This window comes from Elgaria multicarinata, chromosome 6 (genome assembly GCF_023053635.1).
Source record: "Elgaria multicarinata webbii isolate HBS135686 ecotype San Diego chromosome 6, rElgMul1.1.pri, whole genome shotgun sequence".
Classification (NCBI taxonomy): Eukaryota; Metazoa; Chordata; class Lepidosauria; order Squamata; family Anguidae; genus Elgaria; species Elgaria multicarinata.
This window is the reverse complement of record NC_086176.1, coordinates 117,442,962-117,464,399: the sequence shown is the minus strand read 5'-3', so window position 1 is coordinate 117,464,399 and position 21,438 is coordinate 117,442,962. Positions and strand designations below refer to the sequence as shown.

General features: G+C 45.7%; 1 protein-coding gene across 2 annotated transcripts in view; it reads left to right on the top strand.

Moving 5' to 3' along the window:
• Positions 1 to 21,438, top strand: part of KIAA1328 (KIAA1328 ortholog) — a 266,686-nt gene that overhangs the window by 112,515 nt on the left and 132,733 nt on the right. For both annotated transcript variants that reach the window (XM_063128321.1, XM_063128320.1), the window contains exon 6: positions 273 to 400. In XM_063128321.1, coding sequence (XP_062984391.1) covers positions 273 to 400 — 128 coding nt within the window. The remainder of the gene's footprint in view (positions 1 to 272; positions 401 to 21,438) is intronic.

Genomic DNA, 21,438 nt, shown 5'->3' with positions numbered 1-21,438 from the left:
TTAATGGTTTAATTTTTTTTTAGCTGTGTATATTTATTGTTTTATATTGTATACTTTCAGCTGTACGCCGCCCTGTGATCCTAGTGATATAGGGCGGGATACAAACGTTTTAAATAAATAACTAAGTGAAGTTGTCTTTCGCTCCGTGTCTTACGACCGATGTCTTACCCAGATAGCTAAACCGGGTTTTCACAGAACAGACGGCAATGTGTTTGATGACGTCTCCCTCCCCTTCCATGAGAAATGTTTCCGTCCTTAACTTCCTATCTCACCTCTGCAGCAGCAATACAGAGAGTGCCAGGAACTTTTAAGCCTTTATCAGAAGTATCTCTCGGAGCAGCAAGAAAAACTCACTCACTCCCTCTCGGAGCTTGAAGCTGCCAAGCAGAAGGAGCAGCAGGTAAGCAAAGTGTTTCATCTGTGCCACCATTTATTGCTCCCTTTGGATGGATGTTATCAGCTTGTCAAAATGGGCTCCACAGCTATGAAAACCCAAGCGTTTAAGTCAGCTGGGGCAGGGTCTCGTCTGTGCGTCCTTCCCTTCTCGTGGGGCTTTAGAGGTCAGGAACCCCCTGCTGAAAGGAATCTCAGGATCAGGGACGCGGTGAAATCATTGCTCATAATGCGGTGTGCGAGGAGACTATTTCTTTGCTGCCCAAACGCAAAGGGCAAGCCGCGCTGTTTTGCCTCCCTGCCCCCTTCTTTGGATCATGCCCAAACACCGTGGGGCTTCCCTGGCTTTTTTTGAGTTTGTTATTTTAGGGGTTTATAGCCTGCCTTTCTCATTTGCCTCAAAGTGGCTAAAAATAAGAGCATGCAACATAAAACAATGAAAACCTGAAAAGGGAGAATGAAGTAAAACGTCTGATTAAAAAGACAAACAAGTGATCCAGCGAACGACCGTTAAGTGGACTCCACCTTCCATCAAGGGTACCAGAAACCCTTAAAAATAAGGCAGACTTTGTCTGATGCCTAAAAGATAGTAAAGGAGGTGTCAGGCGCGCAGGCCCAGGAAAGCAGTTTTGTAATTTGGGTGCCAGTACAGAAAAGGTTTCTTGCTGTCTGGGCAGCACTTGCTTCACCTTGTAGTTTACAGTCTATATCGTCAGTTGTATGAAGGAGTGAAGGAACTGGGCTCTTGAGACGTGGTGGGTCCAACTTCATGGGAAACATAATTTTTGTAAAACGTGCTTTTAAATGTGGGTGCACGCTGGAAGAGGAATGAAAGAAGGTGAGTTTGGTGAAAAGACTATGTTCTCTGCATAGCAGGGCTGCGTAACTGGTAGCTTTCCTCAACGGAAGAGCGTAACAGCTGACAGTTGCTAAAGCAGCCTTCCTCAACCTGGGGCGCTCCAGATGTGTTGGACTGCATCTCCCAGAATGCCCCAGCCAGCTGGCTGGGGCATTCTGGGAGATGCAGTCCAACACATCTGGAGCGCCCCAGGTTGAGAAAGGCTGTGCTAAAGGATTGGGAACTTCGCCTGTACTCAGAAAACCAAGTCAAAGTATCAATGTTAAAAGATTGTGGAGCTCCAAAGCAGGGTGGAGAACTTTCAACCCAAGTGCTGAACTCAATTTTAGAGAAACTCTAAAATTCCAGTGGTGGGCAGGGCCAAAGACAGTGGGTGGGGCCAGAGACAAAAAAGGGGTGAGGGGATACTAGCATTAGCTTAAAGGCCTCCCCTCCAGCAAGGGGAGGCCTTTAGGAGAAGCATTTTAACCTTATAGAATATTGTGTTTGTGTGTGTGTAGCGGGGGGACCTCATAAGAACTGAGTAACCGCCAAATGAACAGTGCTGAGGAAAACGGGACATGGCCACAAAGAGGGCTAAGTTTGGCTCCAGGGCCTGAGGTTCCTCACCTGTGCTTTATAGTGAACAAAAGTTCTCACTGTTCTTTTCCGGCTCCTTGGGCAAGCAAGTGTGCATCAACCCTTGTGCGTTATAGCGATCCAAAGGCAGAAAGTGCTGGAGTACTCTGCGCCTTACTGGTTTGTTGGGATGTGAACTTGAGACCTAATTTCAAGGGGTGCATGAAAGAATGGACTGAGAAGTCGGCAGGCGAAGGTTTGTGAAGAGGTGTGCGTGCATAGTGAGGAGTGAAAAACCTTACATGGAATCCTCTTTGACATAAGAAGAGCCTCGTTGGGTCATACCATGGATCCATCTCGTCCAGTGTTCTTTTTGCAACAGTTGAAAAACACACGCACGCATCCTCAATGACTGTCTAGTTCTAATCCTTGTTAAAGCTGCCTACGCTGTGAGAAACGTAGTGCCCAAGGTGATAGGGATGGTGGTACAGACACTAACATAAACTTCAGTAAGAATTTTGCACAGACAAATACGTAAAAACGGTTTCTCTGAAACCTCAGCTTCTAGTCCAAAATATGAACCCGACAGACGTTAAAGCTGAAGCAAATTTGGTCGGTCTCTGGCATATGGAAGAGTCTCTTATCTGTGGACGGGGGCTGAAACGAAACGGCCGTCAGTTCACAGTCTGCCGGTTCCATTCTGAGCGTCCGTCTTGGCATGAGCGCCGCAAACTTACTGGGGAAAATGGTGCCGAGATGATTTAAGACGGAGCCCTTGTGGAGTCAATATTCAGTAACTGGAACGTGGCGCTTCCTTTTTTTTGTGTGTGAGATAAAGTTAATTCCATTTGAAAAGATACTTAAGGTGACATGAATTGAATTATTCAAACCGGCTTTCTCAGCATTAACTCTAGGTTAATATCTCATGATGCCTCTGGTTTCATTATAGGAGTTTTAAGTACATAACTTTTTATAATAAATTCAATACTGAGGAGCTGGGCTGAAATTGGTTTACTTTCTAGCGAGCCATAAAAAAGCAGCATTAATTGTAAAGTGAATATTAAAGTGGTCACTGAAGTTGACTCAGACAGATGCAGAGATAGCCCCTGTGATGAGATATGCGGAGCAATAAGTTTCTGCCCTGACATTAATAGAAAATACCATCTATATTAAAATGTAGTTAAATCGCTTCCATCAAGAAGGATTTTAGACAGTCTCTCAGCTACTCCCAAATGTACTTTCTTTGCTGTTTTTTTTCCACAAAGCTTTACTCGAATGTAAAGAAAATTGCCCATGTTCTAGGTAATCAGCTCTGACCTAATTATACAGCCCTTGCTTCGCTGCCATCAGAAACAGTGGAAAGAATCCAATTTATTTTGACGAGAAATTGCGGAAACGCTTCGCAACTCGGAGGACCTGTGCTCGCCACCGCTCTGTCGTCACCGGCTGAACTTTTGCAAGGGAAGGGTGTTCTCGGATCTCTCCCGCGGAAGGAGAGAGATCTTTCTTTCTTCTATTATTCTGTTTGTTTGTGAGCACAGCTGGGCGCGTGGGTTTCTTATTTGTATGAACTCATCGCTGCACCCTCAGATCCCTTGGCTCACAACTGTTTGTGGCTAAACTGGAAATAGGAAAAACTAGTAGAGCGGTTCCATGCATGCCCTTCCCCACAAATCTTAACAAGTTTTTATATTAAAAATAATAAATGGCCTAGGGCCTTTGAAGGGCAGCAAGCATGCAACAATTTCAGAAACGGCCTAGAGGCTTGGGAGCAGCCTTTCGCTCTGGGACTGTTTAGAAGTGCGAAAGTCAAGTGACCGGCTTTGCACGATAACCCATGGTGAGTGGCAGTGCCTAGAGGTGCCACTTTGCCTATCCAACCCCCGCTTAAGGATTGTTGTCATGAAAACCTGGCAGTCATGGGTTATGCGGGGGTTAGACAACAGTCGCATAACCCGTGGTCTGATCTAGGATTATGCGAGGGTTTTTCACCCTCGCATAACCCACGGTCACTAGGTTTGCATGACACAACAAGCCCCAGGCAGGGGTCAGATGTGCAAAATGGCAGCCTTATGCGCCACAGCCTCCCCATGGGTTTTAAAGAAAACCCACGGTGGGCTGTCGTGTCATGCAAACTGGCCCCGTGTTTCAGGAAAATACACCACTGCAAAGTTTACAAAACCCTGTCGTGATTATTTTGGGCCCTGGATTTGGTTCACACCTGAGGTACCCATAACTGGCCCAACCTCAGTCACTTGAAGTGTGTGGACACCAGCTCTATTCCTGGGGTATCTCACAGGAAAAGCTGGTGTTTTTTTGTACCAAATTCCAAGATGTAGATACAGTGTAGTATTCCACTTTTGGACTGGGTCACAGGGAAGAGCTGCTCATGTCTCTATTGTTAAAGAGGGGCTCATCTCTCTGTTCTCTGAATAGATCATCCTGGGAGCATCTAGTTTGCTGACTACTACTTCTTCTCACCAGCAGATCTATACATAAAGAAGTTCCCCAGTGGGCCAGGAGGATTCCAGAGAGCTGCCTGAAAAGGAGCCTTTTCCAACTAGCTGATCAGCTGCCTGGGATGGGCTTGTCTCTCGTGGCTGCATCACCCTACGACACTGATTTAGTGCTGGGGTGTTCTAGGAGCTGTAATGGGATAGTGATAGAGGATTCTGCAGTCTCTGTTAGGTGGACATAACCCAGGAGTGAGATGGAGAGCTTGGGAACTAACACATGAGCTTTGGAACCACAGGGAACTGCTAAGTGCTTGTTGTGTCATATGAATCCAGCGAGCGTGAGTTATGCAAGGGTTAAATAACAATCCTCTCATAACCCACACTTCTTGGGTTCGCACAACACGACAACTCCCATGCAGGGTTGGGTATTCAAAATGGTGGCTACACACTACATACACATGTTGCAAACTCACTGTGGGTTAAATAAATAAATCATGGTGGGCTGCCATGTTTTGCAAACAGCCCGTGTTCAGACAACACAATAACCCACACCAAGCTGCAATAACAAACCATGGTTTGCTAGCCACGAATAACCCATGAAGAGATTATTATTATTATTATTATTATTATTATTATTATTATTATTATTATTATTATTTTATTTATTTATTTATATAGCACCATCTATGTACATGGTGCTGTACAGAGTAAAACAGTAAATAGCAAGACCCTGCCGCATAGGCTTACATTCTATTAAAATCATAGTAAAGCGATAAGGAGGGGAAGAGAATGCAATGAGAATGCAAAGAGAGAGCCCATGGTTTATTGTTGGGGTGTGAACTGTGGGTTGTTTGTGGTTAACAAACCATGGCTTGTTATCACAGCTGGATTTGCAACATGATAACCCACGTTTCAGTAACAACCCACAGTTCAATGACAACCCATACTCAACCCTTGATTGTGGATTGTATGTTGTGTGAACATTTACACAACACGATAGCCTACACTCAGTGGTTCAGAGTGGGTTGTTTGTTGAACCACGGGTTACCATGTTGTCTAAACCCATGTAGTATGGCTTATTTTTCTTGAACAAGCTACCTTGAGAGCCCATGGTTTGTTGTTGGGTTGTTCAGGGTGGTTAACAAGCCACACGGCATGGTTGTCAAGCCACCCTGCAGAAAATATCCTGGGTTTAGACAACATGGTAACCCGTGGTTCAACAAAAACCCACAGTCAACCACAGAGCATGGGTTAGTGTGTTGTGTGAACAGCCCCATTGTGTCAGTGTAGGGCACCCTTCCCCAACCTGGCACTGCCCAGTTGTGTTGGACTGCAACTCCCATAATTCCCAGCCAGCCATTGGCCAATACTGGTTGAGAATTATGGGTGTTGCAGTCTGATACATGCGCAGGCACTAGGTCGGGGAAGCTAGTGTAGGGTGATGCTATGCCAACCCCAAGGGATAGTCATAGAAATAAGGTAAAACATGACAGGGCGCGTTGTTCGTGTTCAGACCTTGAAGTGACGGCAGTATTGCCTACTTTTTAAATAGCTACCATCATTGCCGAGGCCAGCGGTGCATTAGACAACAGAGCTTGTTCATAAACAGCCTAAAATGTTGCAGGATCCTCCAGGGGAGAAAGTTTGCCCTGTAAATGTAAGGCGATGGTATGGATTACCATTTAGCCAATTTGTATTTATCATAGTTTGTCTGTTTTGCAGCTGCATCCTCAAACTCCAGTTAATAAGCTTCTGACATCTTACTTCCATCATTGCTGTCTCGGTACTGTTGTATTTCCATGGCTTTAATAACTCAATGTAGACTGAAAGGATAATACTGAAGGAATTGACTGAGCTAATTAGACCCTGATTTGTCTTGCTGTCCACAGCATGACAAACACATTCTTGACATAAATAGGATAAGGCAGCCTGGTTATCCTTTACCATTAGCCACCTGCAAATAGTTCTCTGGCATGCAGACGTAGAGGAAGGTGAAGAGCTTCAAGGGATTGCCAGGCGATCCCAGTGCCCTCTATGCCAGTGCCTCGGGCCCCTAAGTGCACAGAGCAAACCTGTAAGCTGTCAAACTGCTCTTCTCTAAGCAGCAGCTTTTCTGGGCACCTGGAGGTCCTCTACCCTTGGGAACAGGCAAGTCGCAGTCATCTCATGGGGTTTTTCCATGAAAGGAAGCCTTGAGTTAACTTGTCAAGTAAACTTGAAATCAATGCGGTGATCACTAGAAGCCAACATGGATTTGTCAGGAACAAATCCTGTCAGACTAATTTGATCTCATGTTTTGATAGGATAACCTCCCTTGTGGACTGTGGGAATGCTGTGGACATCATATATCTTGACATCAGCAAAGCTTTCGACAAAGTGCCCCATGATATTCTGATTAACAAACTAGCTCAAAGTGGGCTAGATGGAACAACTATTAGGTAGATTCACAGTTGGCTACAGAATCGGACTCAAAGAGTACTTATCAATGGAACCTTCTCAAACTGGGGAGAGGCAACGAGTGGGGTACCGCAGGGCTCAGTCCTGGGCCCAGTGCTCTTCAACATTTTTATTAATAATTTGGACGAGGAGGTGCAGGGAACGCTGATCAAATTTGCAGATGACACCAAATTGGGTGGGATAGCTAATGCCCTGGAAGACAGAAAGAAACTTCAAAGTGATCTTGATAGGCTGGAGTGCTGGGCTGAAAACAACAGAATGAAATTTAATAGGGATAAATGCCAAGTTCTGCATTTAGGAAATAGAAACCAAATGCACAGTTACAAGATGGGGGATACTTGGCTCAGCAATACTACAAACGAGAAGGATCTTGGAATTGTTGTAGATCACAAGCTGAATATGAGCCAACAGTGTAATATGGCTGCAAGAAAGGCAAATGCTATTTTGGGCTGCATTAATAGAAGTTTAGCTTCCAAATCACGTGAGGTACTGGTTCCTCTCTCTTCGGCCCTGGTTAGGCCTCATCTAGAGTATTGTGTCCAGTTCTGGGCTCCACAATTCAAGAAGGACGCAGACAAGCTGGAGCGTGTTCAGAGGAAGGCAACCAGGATGATCAGGGGTCTGGAAACAAAGCCCTATGAAGAGAGACTGAAAGAACTGGGCATGTTTAGCCTGAAGAAGAGAAGATTGAGGGGAGGCATGAGAGCACTCTTCAAATACTTAAAAGGTTGTCCCACAGAGGAGGGCCAGGATCTCTTCTCGATCCTCCCAGAGTGCAGGACACGGAATAACGGGCTCAAGTTAAAGGAAGCCAGATTCCAGCTGGACCTCAGGAAAAACTTCCTGACTGTTAGAGCAGTGCGACGGTGGAATCAGCTACCTAGGGAGGTTGTGGGCTCTCCCACACTAGAGGCCTTCAAGAGGCAGCTGGACAACCCTCTGTCAGGGATGCTTTAGGGTGGATTCCTGCACTTAGCAGGGGGTTGGACTCGATGGCCTTGTAGGCCCCTTCCAACTCTGCTATTCTATGATTCTATGAAGTATTCAGGTGTTGGCATCCTTGGAAAGATTCCAATGTTCTTTTTTCCTACACATATCTTTACCTACACTTGGGAAATGTGGGGAGAAAATGGCCAAATACGCAAGTGCGAAATTCCTCATGGTTGTCTGCTGCTTGCGTGTGTGTGTGTGTGCAACCAGATTCATATTGTGTTGCAAAGACCCACATTTTCACCCACTGAGTAATCCCATTTCGGTTCACGCTTCCTAAGCAGGCATAGAAGGGTGTTATGGGGAAATCAAGCCGTCGGATGCTTTTACAGCAGGGCTCTGTTGGTCCAAGAGAAACCTGTTGCTTTAGGGTCTCAAGGCCAGCTCCGTATGAGCCCAGGAGATGGGGGAACCAGTCACCTCCCGTTGCATTACACTCCGATCACCTGTGCAAAAATCCTTTATGCCGACACAAGCAACCCAAAGGCAGGAAGAGCAGCCACCACAGCCTCCTGCTGAGTTGTCCTTAGAAAGCCCAAATGTTCCCCATTTCAATCTCTTCCTAATAACACACTTGAGTACAGGATCCAAAATGTCAGTTTCTGTATTTTCAAACCGGTAGGAATTTGCCTAACGCTTTCACATTGCACAGCAATCAACTCTTGATAGCAGCAGGCTAAATATCAGTTTCTGAAAATAAATTTTATACGAACGTATTCTCCAGACAATTTGACTTTTAAATGTTTTTAAAAATGACATCTTTATACAAGCGAACACTGGCTGTGGCAATAGCGGCAAAACCCTGGAGGTTTCCTGTGCATTCTTGTGCTTTTCACGATAACCTGTTAAAAAGCACAGCTGGCTACAATGCAGCCTTTTACGGCTTTCCATTGGAATAATTTACTGCCCTTCTGACCTATAAACATAACCATTTCTGTGACTTTGGCAGCACTAAGCATTCTGGACACACGCTTGGAGGTGATGCGCGGTTTTAAATATCGCATGTGCAAAAGGTTTTATAACCAGGTCTTTGTGAAATGGAAACATTACATTTCCTTAAGCAACGTTTGGGCAGTAAGTGATTTGTCGTTGCAAGGCTTCCTGGGCAAAGTACCACCTCGGTGTGCCTGGGTTTTTTTGCCTCAAAGAGGAGCCGCCCGATTGGCACTTAGCTTCTTGGGAGGTCTGATTAAACTTAGTATTTCTGTGTCGGATATTTTCGGCTGAACTCCATGGTTGACCTATGTTCCAAACCCTCCTGTGTGGTGAGGATGAAGACTGTTGTAACTGCTGCGAAAGGTCTCTGATTTCTCCCTTGTAGCCACCGTGCTTGTGGTGAGTTGATGGTAAGCAGCCATCTGTTACGAGGTTAATTATTTCGTCTACCTTTTAAAAGCTTATTGAGATGCCTGGGTATAATGAGTCTAGATGTGCATGAAACTAGAAATGCACTACAAAACACAGTAGAAGCCCAAGGAAGCTGTTTGTTAAGGAGTTATGTGGACTTGCCCTACCGTCACTTGAAATCTGTCTTATTTATTGAAATAGTTGGGGTTTTACAGAATTTGAAATAATTACGGTATGGAGGCATGGATCAAGGCTCTCGGGGACCCCAAGTGGGTCTTGAACTAGCGACTTGAGGGAGGGGCAGGTGAAGATTCAGACTGTGTGCCGCCATGTGGCCAAAGAAGGGTACTGCAGGAGGACCACCCTCACTCCCCAAGGAAGCCAATTTGCCCCAGTAGATCATAGAATCATCGAATAGCAGAGTTGGAAGGGGCCTACAAGGCCATCGAGTCCAACCCCCTGCTCAATGCAGGAATCCACCCTAAAGCATCCCTGACAGGTGCTTGTCCAGCTGCCTCTTGAATGCCTCCAGTGTGGGAGAGCCCACAACCTCCCTAGGTAACTGATTCCATTGTACTGCTCTAACAGGAAGTTTTTCCTGATGTCCAGCTGGAATCTGGCTTCCTTTAACTTGAGCCCGTTATTCCGTGTCCTGCACTCTGGGAGGATCGAGAAGAGATCCTGGCCCTCCTCTGTGTGACAACCTTTTAAGTATTGGAAGAGTGCTATCATATCTCCCCTCAATCTTCCCGGGAAGATTGTCCTGGGACGAGCAGGGACTTTCCCCAGGATATAGGGAGTAGGGATGTGCTCCGCTTCTCCTCGAACCGGAGAAGCAGGAGCAGAGCGGGGGGCTTCGCCTACCCTTAAGGCGGAGGCGAAGAGGATTGGGGGGCCGGCGGAGCGTGGCGAAGAGGATCGAGGTGAAGGCGGATCTTTCGCCTCGATCTGGAGCTCCGCCAGAAAGGTAAGTGGGGTTTACCGGGCCCTGCTGCTGTCGCCCATGCGGCGACAGCGGCAGGGCCCGGTAACCACCCTCCCTCCTCTCCCTTACCTGCGTCTGTCCCCGGTTCCTCGGCTTCTTCAATTGAGCCCGCAGCTCAACCAGGAAGTCTAGGCCGCACTTGCGGCCCAGACTTCCTGGTTGAGCCATGGGCTCAATTGAAGAAGCCGAGGGACCGCGGACGGATGCAGGTAAGGCCCCCTCCCCCTTGGTCCCTTACCTGGCTCTCCCGCCGTCGCCGCACGAGTGGCGGCGGCGGGAAGGCCAGGTAAAATGCTCTCCCTTACCTGCGTCCGTCCGCGGTCCCTCGGCCTCTTCAATTGAGCCCGCGGCTCAACCAGGAAGTCTAGGCCGCACTTGCGGACGAGACTTCCTGGTTGAGCCACGGGCTCAATTGAAGAAGCCGAGGGACCGCGGATGGACGCAGGTAAGGCCCCCCTCCCCCTTGGTCTCTGCAGGTAAGGGAGAGGAGGGAGGGGGGCTTACCTGGCGCCACTCCCCTCCACTGTGGAGCTCCGATTCGGAGCCGGAGCTCCGCGGCAAAGAGGAGCGGACTATGAGCGGAGCGGCGCAGAGCGGAGCAGGCCGATCCGAAATTTTCGGATCGGCCCGCAGGGCGGATCAGGGGGTCCGTGCACACCCCTAATAGGGAGCCATGGAAAACCTGTTTTTTCCACTGTCCCGGGACCAACTCGCAGAGCACGACCCGTGTGGCCGCTGCTCCTGGGTGGTTCCATCCTCCCTGTGAGTAGTGGGGCACTTGAAATGGGCATGGAGCTGCATGGCAGCAGTCCGTGCCCATTGGGGGTGGGGAGCAGGGTCGTTTTTTTAAAAAAACTTAAAACTTACCCTGGAGGCACCCCCCCCCCCATTATCTCTGATCTGAGATGGCAGCAGGAGCGACGGCAGGGGAGGACGGTGCTGGGAGCAGCACCTGCTCTTCCCACCACCATCTGAGCCCATTTGCAGAGCGCCCGCAGAGAGATGGTGCGCCCTGCATGAAGCCAGGGGGCTCAGCTGCCACTGGAAGGAACACCTGCTCTTCCGGGCGCCAGCCAGGTCCCTTTCTCTATGCTGGGAGAGGCATGGAGAAAGGCAAAACGGGTATGGCATGGATGCCAGTGGATGCAGCCCTGCTTACCGATGTCATCTGGGCCCTGGTGAGGGGGCAGTTTGACCCTCCGCCTCAAATGGATTTGGCAGCCCTGATTTAGATCCCCCCCCATTCTTCAGCCAGGAAGGCTTCCAAATCAGTAAAGACAAGACAATCCCCTGTTCTCAGGCGTACAATCTAAAGACATAAAGACCGAAAGAAAAAAGGGGAGGGAAAAAGAAAACAAGAACGCCCCGGGAACAGTTCTTAATATCACAGCGTTTTCATTGTGACCAGATATACTGCAGCTGTAATGGCCTCTAATACAGTTGGCCATTGTTTATTTATGAATTAAAACACTTCTATGCCACTCTAAAGATTCAAAACCCTACGTTGGTCTTCTTGCCATGACCAGCTGGAATGGGACACAATTCAAAAAGAGGAGGACCCTTCCCCCCCCACCCAAAATGGCAGGTCTTTCAGCTGAGCTGACGGAGAGGCCCTGCGCCTTATCTCTCCCTCTGCTGCAGCCTGATGCAATGAATAGCTGCAGGATGACCGTTGGGGGAGAGTCCAAGCCAAATGGAGCTGGCTTCTTGGAAGAGCTGAGGATGGCCCTGCTTTCCTCCTCTGCTCTGTGGCCACCTCCTAGGTGAAGCCTGGGAGCTAAGATGGGGCCTTGTAAGTCAGGGAATGGAGCCTGTCGGTTGGAGGATAGAATTCGCTTGTGCCCAGAGGCTTAGGGTGCGACAAAGGGGCAGAGCAAATGGCAAAAGCCCTCCAGCCAGACAGGGAGGCCGGTGCCTGGCCCCGGCTCCCTCACCCTGAGATTTTCCTCTTTCCTCAGGAGAACCTTTTTACAGCTCAGACGGCAAAACGTCAGGTCAAACCCTGAGTTGTGGCAACCGTAACTTCAAGGCCCGCCCAGCGCCTGTGTTGAAACTGTCCCCCTATTCCTTATAGCCATGAAAACTAGAAGACTTTTTTGTTGTTGTTGTAAAATGGAGACTGGAAGGCTTCATAGCGAGGAAAACGAAAGGGCAATCTAGTCCTGCACCTTTGCAGGTCTGTGGGTGGATGAAAGCATTTTCCCCGACTTCACATTGCAGTTGCTACAATTTATAGAACTTCAGACTTGCGTCTGCATTGACAGGGTGACGTGCTGCTAAGTCCGGGTAGCGTCGCCTTGGGAAAGGGCGCAGTGCCTGCACATGCTGGTGAGACTGGTGCAAAAGACATTCCAGACCTTCTGCCCCAAATATTATGGGAATCTGTGAGGCAAACACAGACAAGGTTTTAGTTCTTTAAAAGAAATAGAAGCCAGAACTGGACATTGCTTTCCCTTTATCAGACACTGGTTGCTGAAGAAATAAAAGGGGGACATATGCATGGTGTTGTGTGTACATGGTTAGCTCCCTCAGGAGGAAGAATGCAATAAATGGCTGGTAGAAGCAGATGGACACACAGAGGTCTGTCCAGGAGTCAGAATCATTTTGAAGGTAATTTATCTGATGCAGTCCAAGAGGAGAGAGAGTAATCCCAGGGTGCATTTCTTTGCTGGACTACATTAGGGAAAGAAATTGGACGTTGGGCTGTTTGTAATACCATGGGGTTGGGTTCTTCAATTTCAATCTCTTTCAGAATGAGAAGGAATACCTCAAGTCATCTAGTTGAATCCTGTAACGTGATAGAATTCCTTGTCACTAAGCCTGGCTTAGATGGCTTCGAAAGGGAATGACACAGATTCCTGGAGGGGAGGTCTATTACTGGCTATTAGCTAAATCATAGAATCATAGAATAGCAGAGTTGGAAGGGACCTACAAGGCCATCGAGTCCAACCCCCTGCTCAATGCAGGAATCCACCCTAAAGCATCCCTGACAGATGGTTGTCCAGCTGCCTCTTGAAGGCCTCTAGCGTGGGAGAGCCCACAACCTCCCTAGGTAACTGGTTCCATTGTCGTACTGCTCTAACAGTCAGGAAGTTTTTCCTGATGTCCAGCTCGAATCTGGCTTCCTTTAACTTGAGCCCGTTATTCCGTGTCCTGCACTCTGGGATGATCGAGAAGAGGTCCTGGCCCTCCTCTGTGTGACAACATTTTAAGTATTTGAAGAGTGCTCTCATGTCTCCCCTCAATCTTCTCTTCTCCAGGCTAAACATGCCCAGTTCTTTCAGTCTCTCTTCATAGGGCTTTGTTTCCAGACCCCTGATCATCCTGGTTGCCCTCCTCTGAACACGCTCCAGTTCAAGGTTTCTTTGAATACAAGGTCCTGGGAATAAGCAACCTGGTGTTGGATGGGTGGGGTTGGCTTCTTGTTTCCTTGTTTGGCATTCCAGCAGCATCTGTGTGGGCACAGCTGGAAACAGGATGTTAGATTAGATGGGCCTTTGTTCTGATTCAGCTGCGCTCTTCTGACATCCTTTAGGCAAGACTACATGTGCTCCGGGCATCAGATACCTGGCGTACATAGTAGATCCATCTGAATGTGTTCACTTTGATCTGCTCCCAGGTCAACATGAGCACATACATCCAAGTCATGGCTTCATTTCATTTTTCTTATTTCATTTATTTATTCTTAACATCTAGGTGTTGCCTTTCTGTACCTATTTGTTGGCAAACAGCAGTGTAAGCAGGAGTCCGTTTAAAAGACCCTAATTTTAAATACCATTTCCCGTGCACACTTAAAAGTGTGCACGAGAAGGTCAATTGAGAAGGCCCATTTTATTTGACATTGGAATCGTCAAGAGAAGGCCCATTTTATTTGACATTAGAATGGCTGGGGCTCCAAATCAAGTCCAACTCCATAAGAATCATGGAAGGCTAAGGCTAAAAAACATTACGGCACTCATGAGTGTTGACCCCTTCTCCTTTCTGTTACTATTAGAATGTAGAGCCATCATTGTTCTGTCTGGAATTGCAAAATATCAACTTTTGGAGGAAGAGAGTTTTCTTCTTTTAAGATTCCTTCTGCCTTACAGAGAAGTGAGGTGGTGGTTCAACTTTACCTGTTGTGATACTGCCTGCCATTGCTGTGCATAGGGACAAGGGGCAGGTGCAACCATCTTGTGGTGGAGAAGGTTTGTTCCATTATTATTATTATTATTATTATTATTATTATTATTATTATTATTATTATTTTTACTAGAGACAAGGTACAGGCAGTACAACTGATCCAGGCACGTTACACCTGATTAAAATGCATCAGTTAACATTTACAATGAAATTTCACACACTTTTTTTTTTTAATAACTTTTCTTTCTTTCTTTCTCTATCAAGTTCTACGCTGGCTGCCTTTTTAGGCAGATGATGATTTATGGAAAGTGATCTTGGTGTTTATTTGAACAACCAAATGCAATAAATCTGCTAGCCATTTCAAGGGAAAGTTTATTAATGCAGGGCATTATTCTGTTCAATATCGTGTTGTCTTTAAAATTAAGCAGAGCATTAGTAATAATGAAACTGCCTTAAATCAATACAATCTTGGTATGAAACCTTTTGCATGGGTGTGTGTGTGGGGGGAGAATTGAATAGCATGTAATGTAACAGCGGCTTTTGTAACTTAGCAAAGAAAGGCTCTCCAAATGAAAGTATTTCTGTCCAGTCTCTGTTTCCCGTTTTATTTTCGGTGGATTTGAGTGTGTGTGAGTGTGTGTGGGCATTAATTACAAAGCTTCTAGGATGTAAATGTGTAATATAATTAGTCTAAATTGCAATTTATGTTGCGCTACCGGTGTGGGCTTTACTTGGAAACAGAACTGCTAGCGCCAAGATCCCCAACCTTCGTGATATTGTGGGGATATTTAGAACTTTGAATGAGTGCTCACAAAATGGCTGCCATGGTGGGCATGGCCAGTCTCAAAACACTCATTTTCTAGAAGGCAAACTGGTGAGACTAAAAGAAAAGGAACTTGCCCAAGAACACAAGTCCAAGGCAGAGGTGAGATCTGAGCTCCAAAACGTGACCACTCTTTTGAACCCAAATTAAGATGTTCCTAGAGTTCAACTCTTTGATTTGTAGGATGCCAGTCTCACAGTTAAGAAAAATAATAATTTTAAAAAAAATCTTTCAAAAGTAAAATAAAAATCGGGAGAGGCAAGGGCTTGGCCTCTAGAAAAGTGCCCGTGGGCGCTTTGGTGCCCACGTTGGAAACCCCTGATCTAGAGTACCATTCGACGTGCGAAGATGTTTATGCAAAAAGGTCTCCTAGGCTGTTGAGCAGTTTTGATCATGTTGACATAGAACTCAACTCTCCAGTCCCAGCTGTCACACTTTCTGCAAGCACTGTCGACAAGACCATAAAGAAATACGGCATTCAGGAGTTGGATATGCCTTGATCCACCATGAACATGTGATGGCCCAAAGGCCTTTCTCTGCTACTTCCAACGGCCAGCAGTAGTTGAAGACACAAGCCCTAGGCTCTCTCATATGTTGGCTCTTCTCATATGGTACCTAGTATTTGTGTTTATAAATAAATACTGGTAAAAGTAACCAAATCCTTTGTGCTGAGAGTAAAAGACATTTCAACAGCCATTCATACACATCCATTTGTGCACCAACCTAAGAACTTCAGATAAAAAGGAGAGAAGTTTTCTCCCTAAATTCAACAAATTGTTCCTATATATCTGCACTTGGATCCTGCACTGGTTTTTTTTTGTTAAAGGGTATGTGTTTCCTTAAACCAATATTGCTAGTCCTGCTGGCTACATCCATATCTCTGGGTGTGTGGGTGTGTTGGTAGATAGGATAGTCTTACTATAACAAGTCCTTAAAACATAATGCCCCCCTTACAATTATATATTCTTCCACATGCAAATGAATGGTTTGGAGCTTATAGCGAAGGAGAGGTCCCATTGCTTTTTTGAGCCAATTTGCTTAAACTAGGCAAGAGACTAGGGAAAAGGTAATCTGGTACAGATAAGAATTTGAGCCACATGAACAGAGAACCCGTAATATTGAGATGTCAACAAGGGAGATGGATGAGTGACAAGCGTTCTGCCACATGAATTCATTGCCTTTCTTTTCTTTCAGGGGACATTGAAAGGTAATGAAACTTAAACATTTTTTAAACAATGCCTCGATTAAAATTTAATAGCAATGAAAATGAACAATATTCTTAACAGGTTAGAAATAGTCTTCATTATTCTTTTAAAAGTTCATATCATAAGGAGTAGCATAGTTAATAAGCGCCCTGAATTTTTTTATATATATTATGTACACTGTTCAGCTAGAAATTTAACAAGGATTTTTAATGAAATGATGGCAGAAATCGCAGTTTTATTGCATCCCTTTGCAGAATATCTCCTGTGAGACTAAGCTAGAGAGAGGCCAATATTAATGACTTTTCATAGGAACTGAGCAATAAGTTATGGGTAGCTTATAAAGATGATAATTTTAGGCTGCTGTTTGGATAGCTAAACAGCCTTTTGGAGAATTGCTGCTTAATAGACACATCATGGGAATTAAAGACATTTCGATGTTAATTTGTATACATATTCTGCTATAGGACCACATAGAGAGGTTCGTTTTTAGAGATACTTTTGTTTGCTAGTCTACTGAGAGGGGAAACGAGAATTCATTTGCTGAAGAGTTTCTGTCAACCGAGGGTTTAAGAGGGACCTTGAGAGTTGTCATGGGGCCCACATTCACCCCCCTCCTCTCCCATCTCGGGTTTTTTAATAAGAATTGAAGAGTGTGCCATGTGATCCTAGGATGGTTTTGTTCTCATTAAAATTTGAAGAAATTGTTATTTTGGGAAATAAAGAGTTATGGATGGGGAGAAATGAGCACCAGCAATATTTACGGATATGCCAGTGCCAACAGTCTAACGCAGACGGTTGACTTAGATCACGCCAGCTATGGGCCACTTGGCAAATATATTTTAGTGTATTGCTACGCACCTATAATAATAAGTGAATGAATACGAAACTGATCCAATACAGCAACCGGCATTTCTCAAAACCCTTCACATGTTCCAATTTCCTGTATTCTAAATGCAGATGTTCATCAAACTTTTAATACCGGGGGGACGCCTTGCTTGAAACCTGCTTTAGAGGGTGGCAATAAACTTAATTCTGGCTTTTATCTTTCTTGGTTCCACCTCGAAGCTTTTAAATATAACATTTCTGAAGTAAGAATTTCTTTTGTGTTAGTCATTTCTATGAACACCTGTGAACTGTTGAATTTAATTGGCCTGCAGCTGGGGCTGATTGTTAGAATATTTGTGTGTGTGTGTGTGTGTGTGTGTGTGTGTGTGTGTGTAGAGGGTGGGTGCCAGCTGATTGGTTGTGTATCATTATCTGTTTTTCTCCATTCAGATTTTTTTAAATGCCAGCTATGATGAAGGTTTATGGATTAGAGCCTTAAAATAGGAACACCAAGGCTTTGATGCCTCTGGGTTGAGATTGGTTAGGGTGACCATATGAAAAGGAGGACAGGGCTCCTGTATCTTTAACAGTTGCCTAGAAAAGGGAATTTCAGCAGGTGTCATTTGTATATATGGAGAACCTGGTGAAATTCCCTCTTCATCACCACAGTTAAAGCTGCAGGAGCTATACTAGAGTGACCAGATTTGATAGAGGGCAGGGCACCTGCAGCTTTAACCGTTGTGATGAAGAGGAAATTTCCCCAGGTTCCCCATATATACAAATGACAACTGCTGAAATTTCCTTTTCAGTACAACTGTTAAAGATACAGGAGCCCTGTCCTCCTTTTCATATGGTCACCCTAGGTTAGACATCAATAGCATATTGATGAGTTGAAGAACAAGATTGGTTATCCTGATGGCAACATTCCGTATGTGTGTGTGTGTAACTTTTTGGAAAAGGGGAGGTGCCAAACACTATGTTTCCTGAAGTGGAAATGGATCCCGAAACCTTGGTTGTGCCACCCAGAGAGTTTTTGTCTCTTTCCTCTTATGAGTATCACCTTGCTTGGATCATGACCATGTGTGAAGAGCTTACTGAGATTGGCTTGCATTCCCCAGGAACACCATGGGTTAATCTTCATTGCCTGGTGGGCCAGTATTTTTCCCATATTGCTCCAATTACAAAGGCAGTAAATTCATGTATGTGTAGCAAATGTGTCATATTCCTCCAGTTGGCTGGTAAAACCTCCTTGATTCCTTACTAGAAGGATTTATGAACAGCCCTTCATGAAAGGCCATTAGGGTAGTAATAAACATATAATAAAAAATACAATCATAAGGCAATAAAAGGCAGCTAAAAAACACAAAACACACTGACCACCTTGAAATGACTGAGAAAACAAAGTTTTGATCTGGCAATGAAATGGAAGTAAGGCCTGTGTCATTCGGACCTCCATGTGGAGAGTGTTACATAGATAGGATGTCATGACTGAGAAGGCTTTTCCCCTAGTTGTCACGCAGTGATTAATAAGGACCTTAAGAAGAGCCTTCTTTTCAGATCTCAAGACATGGGCAGGCTGGCATAGGAGAGGCATTCCTTCATTTATTTGGGTACCAACCCATTTAGGGCTTCATAGGTGAGTCTAAGCACCTTGAATTGTGGCCGGAAGCAAATAGGTAATCAGTGCAGCTCCCTTAGGGTCAGTGTAATATGATCCCATCTGGTCACACCTCTTAATATTCTGGCAGCTGCATCTTGCGCAAATGGGAGGTTCTGGATCCTCTTTGACAGCAGCCCCATGTAAAATGCATTACAGTAATCCAATCAGCAAGTTAGCAGAGCATTGGCCGCTATGGCTAGAATATCTCTATCTGGAAACAGTTGTAGCAGATAAACCAGTTAAAGTTGGTAAAATGCAGTCCAGACAACTGAGGCCAACTGGCCCTTCAGTGACAAAATTGGAGCCAGGGGGAGAGAACTCGTTCTCTCAGGGGGAGTGCAACCCTATATAGAACAGACAATCCACTCTATCCTTGGACATGAAAGCCACCTACACACGGAGCCTCTGTCTTGTTGAGATTCAGCTTCAGTTTGTTGGCCCTCATCAAGCCCATTACCAAATCCAGACCTTGGTTCAGCACTTGTCTCTCCTGACGAGGATGATAAGGAGAAATCAAGCTGTGTGTCGTCAACATCTTGATGGCAGCTCACTTTAGACCGTCTGATGACCTCACCCAGTGGCTTCATGTAGATATTAAAAAGCATGGGGGATAAGATGGTAATTTGTGGGACTCCAAAAACATAAATGCCATGGAGACAAGCAGAAACTCTCCAATGCTGTTCTCTGAAACTGACCTTGTAGATAGGAGCGAAATCATCATGCCCTCTACCCGCAATCGGCAGGGTTAGACCGGCAAGATACCATGGACAATGTTATCAAACATATTATAGGGTCACACTGCCCCTGTCTCTCTCTCAATAAAGGTCATCCATCAGGTGATCAAGGCCATTTCATAGCTAGTAGTTCCTCAATAAACCAAGAACTTGACTGGACTCGACAGCACCAGACAGGATGCTTGGGAAGGATTGTGTCAATAGCTCGTTGCATCTCACAATTAAATGGCAAGAGCAAAGCTGCAAGAGGAGCACCAGCCATGTCAACCAGAAATTCTCTAAGAGCATTTAGGAATCTTGATTTCCATAAGTCTCTGGAGGTGAACCAATTTGATCATTCCTCCGCCCCTAATAATAATAAAAACCTGCCTCTCCCTCTGGATTCTGAAGCTAATGGCCATTGACAATCTATTTCATCAGGAAGTATTCTGACCTTAACAATGGAATCACAACAAATCCCTCTAATTGTAGGTCTCCAGTCTCCTATTTGGTTGAAAATGCAGGGTCGAGAGTATGTCCTGCAGAATGAGTTGGCCCAGTGACTTATTAATTTATGTGTTTTGTTATAATATTTTTTAATACTGTTTAATATACCGTTTAACAGAATTTGTCCTCTATCTCTCTGGCCCAGCGAAAACTCAAGCCCAGCACCTGAATGCCTGCTCACCTAGTGATGGAGATGAATTCTTTATAGATGATAGCAACCTCTCTCCCCAACCCTCCCCCATGGGTATGGTGCTGTACTATATACCCATACGGGCAGAGCTGGGACAGACCAATGCTATCAGCTCACCCATCTGGGTCTCAGTGACACATGCCAGGTTGGTGCCTTCACCAACAATCAAATCATGCATAAAAGCAGCTTTATTTTGGACCAGCCTGGCATTAAGACACAACCTGCGAAGGCCAGGGGGGTGGTTAATATGTCGACCCAATCTTACTGGATGGAGGGATGACGAGAAGAGGGGGTAGTTCTTAGGTGTCTCACCGCTCTTCCCTTTGACTCATTATTCCAACTCTGAGTGCCGTGCTTCCCTTTTCCCATGGTGACTGCAAGAGAGGCACCGGCACAGCCCCCCCTATCAATACCATCGTCCGGATACATTAAATCAGAGGGATGGGCCCTATAAAATCAACATAAGTCATGATCAGTACAAGAATGGAGCCAACTAAAGTGTAAATAGAGGGCGCTAAGTGCAAGACGCGCAGTTAAATAGTCATCGCGCAGAAATGGGTTACCAATAAACTTATCAAAACTATTAAAGTGCAGTAATAAAAAGATATTAACCCAAAAGCTCATTTTCCTCATCAAAACCTTCTAGAGTGCTAAGTCGTCACGGTACAGAATAGGCTCCAAATTCACCGTCCCCTTGGAAAGTGCACAGGATCCCAATTCCCTGCTCTCCCATCTCTTGTTCGGTTGAACTAGTTCTTTTTCTATCCAGCTAGTTCTTAGCCAGGAAAACCTCCCCAAACCAACTAGCCATGTCCTGTTCCAACATTCAAAGGGGTGGGCTCTTGTGCTTGCCTGAAAGGAGCGACCCTCAGAGGCACCTGAAGGGACTCCTCAGAGGAGCAACCCTCTCCTTTGTGGGTGACACGTTGCCCCAGGGCAAGCCTGAAAGAAATGCCTTATCTCCAGCGGAAGCCAATTAAGATTGACCCAATGTCACTGCCTCTTCTGGAGGTGGATCTTCCCAGATAGTTGTTCGTGGCTGCTCTAGCCACCTCCTCTCTGCAACCCCTTGATATTTCTGGCTGCTCTATGCCTGCCAAAGCAGCTCTATGGCTCCAAGGGGAACATTGATGTTACAGCTGCGTCCAGACACAATTTCTCTGTTGCCTCCTCACTGTTTTCTGCCCGTGTGAAATACCCAACTCCCAGTAGAAGCTGAGCCATTGTCCACATTTGCAGGGTGCGCCTTCCCTGACAATTGTTCCTAACCACTCTAGCTGCTGCCTATCTGCAACCTCTTGATCTTCCTGGCTGACGTTGCCACTCGGACCTGAGACTATGCTGTTAG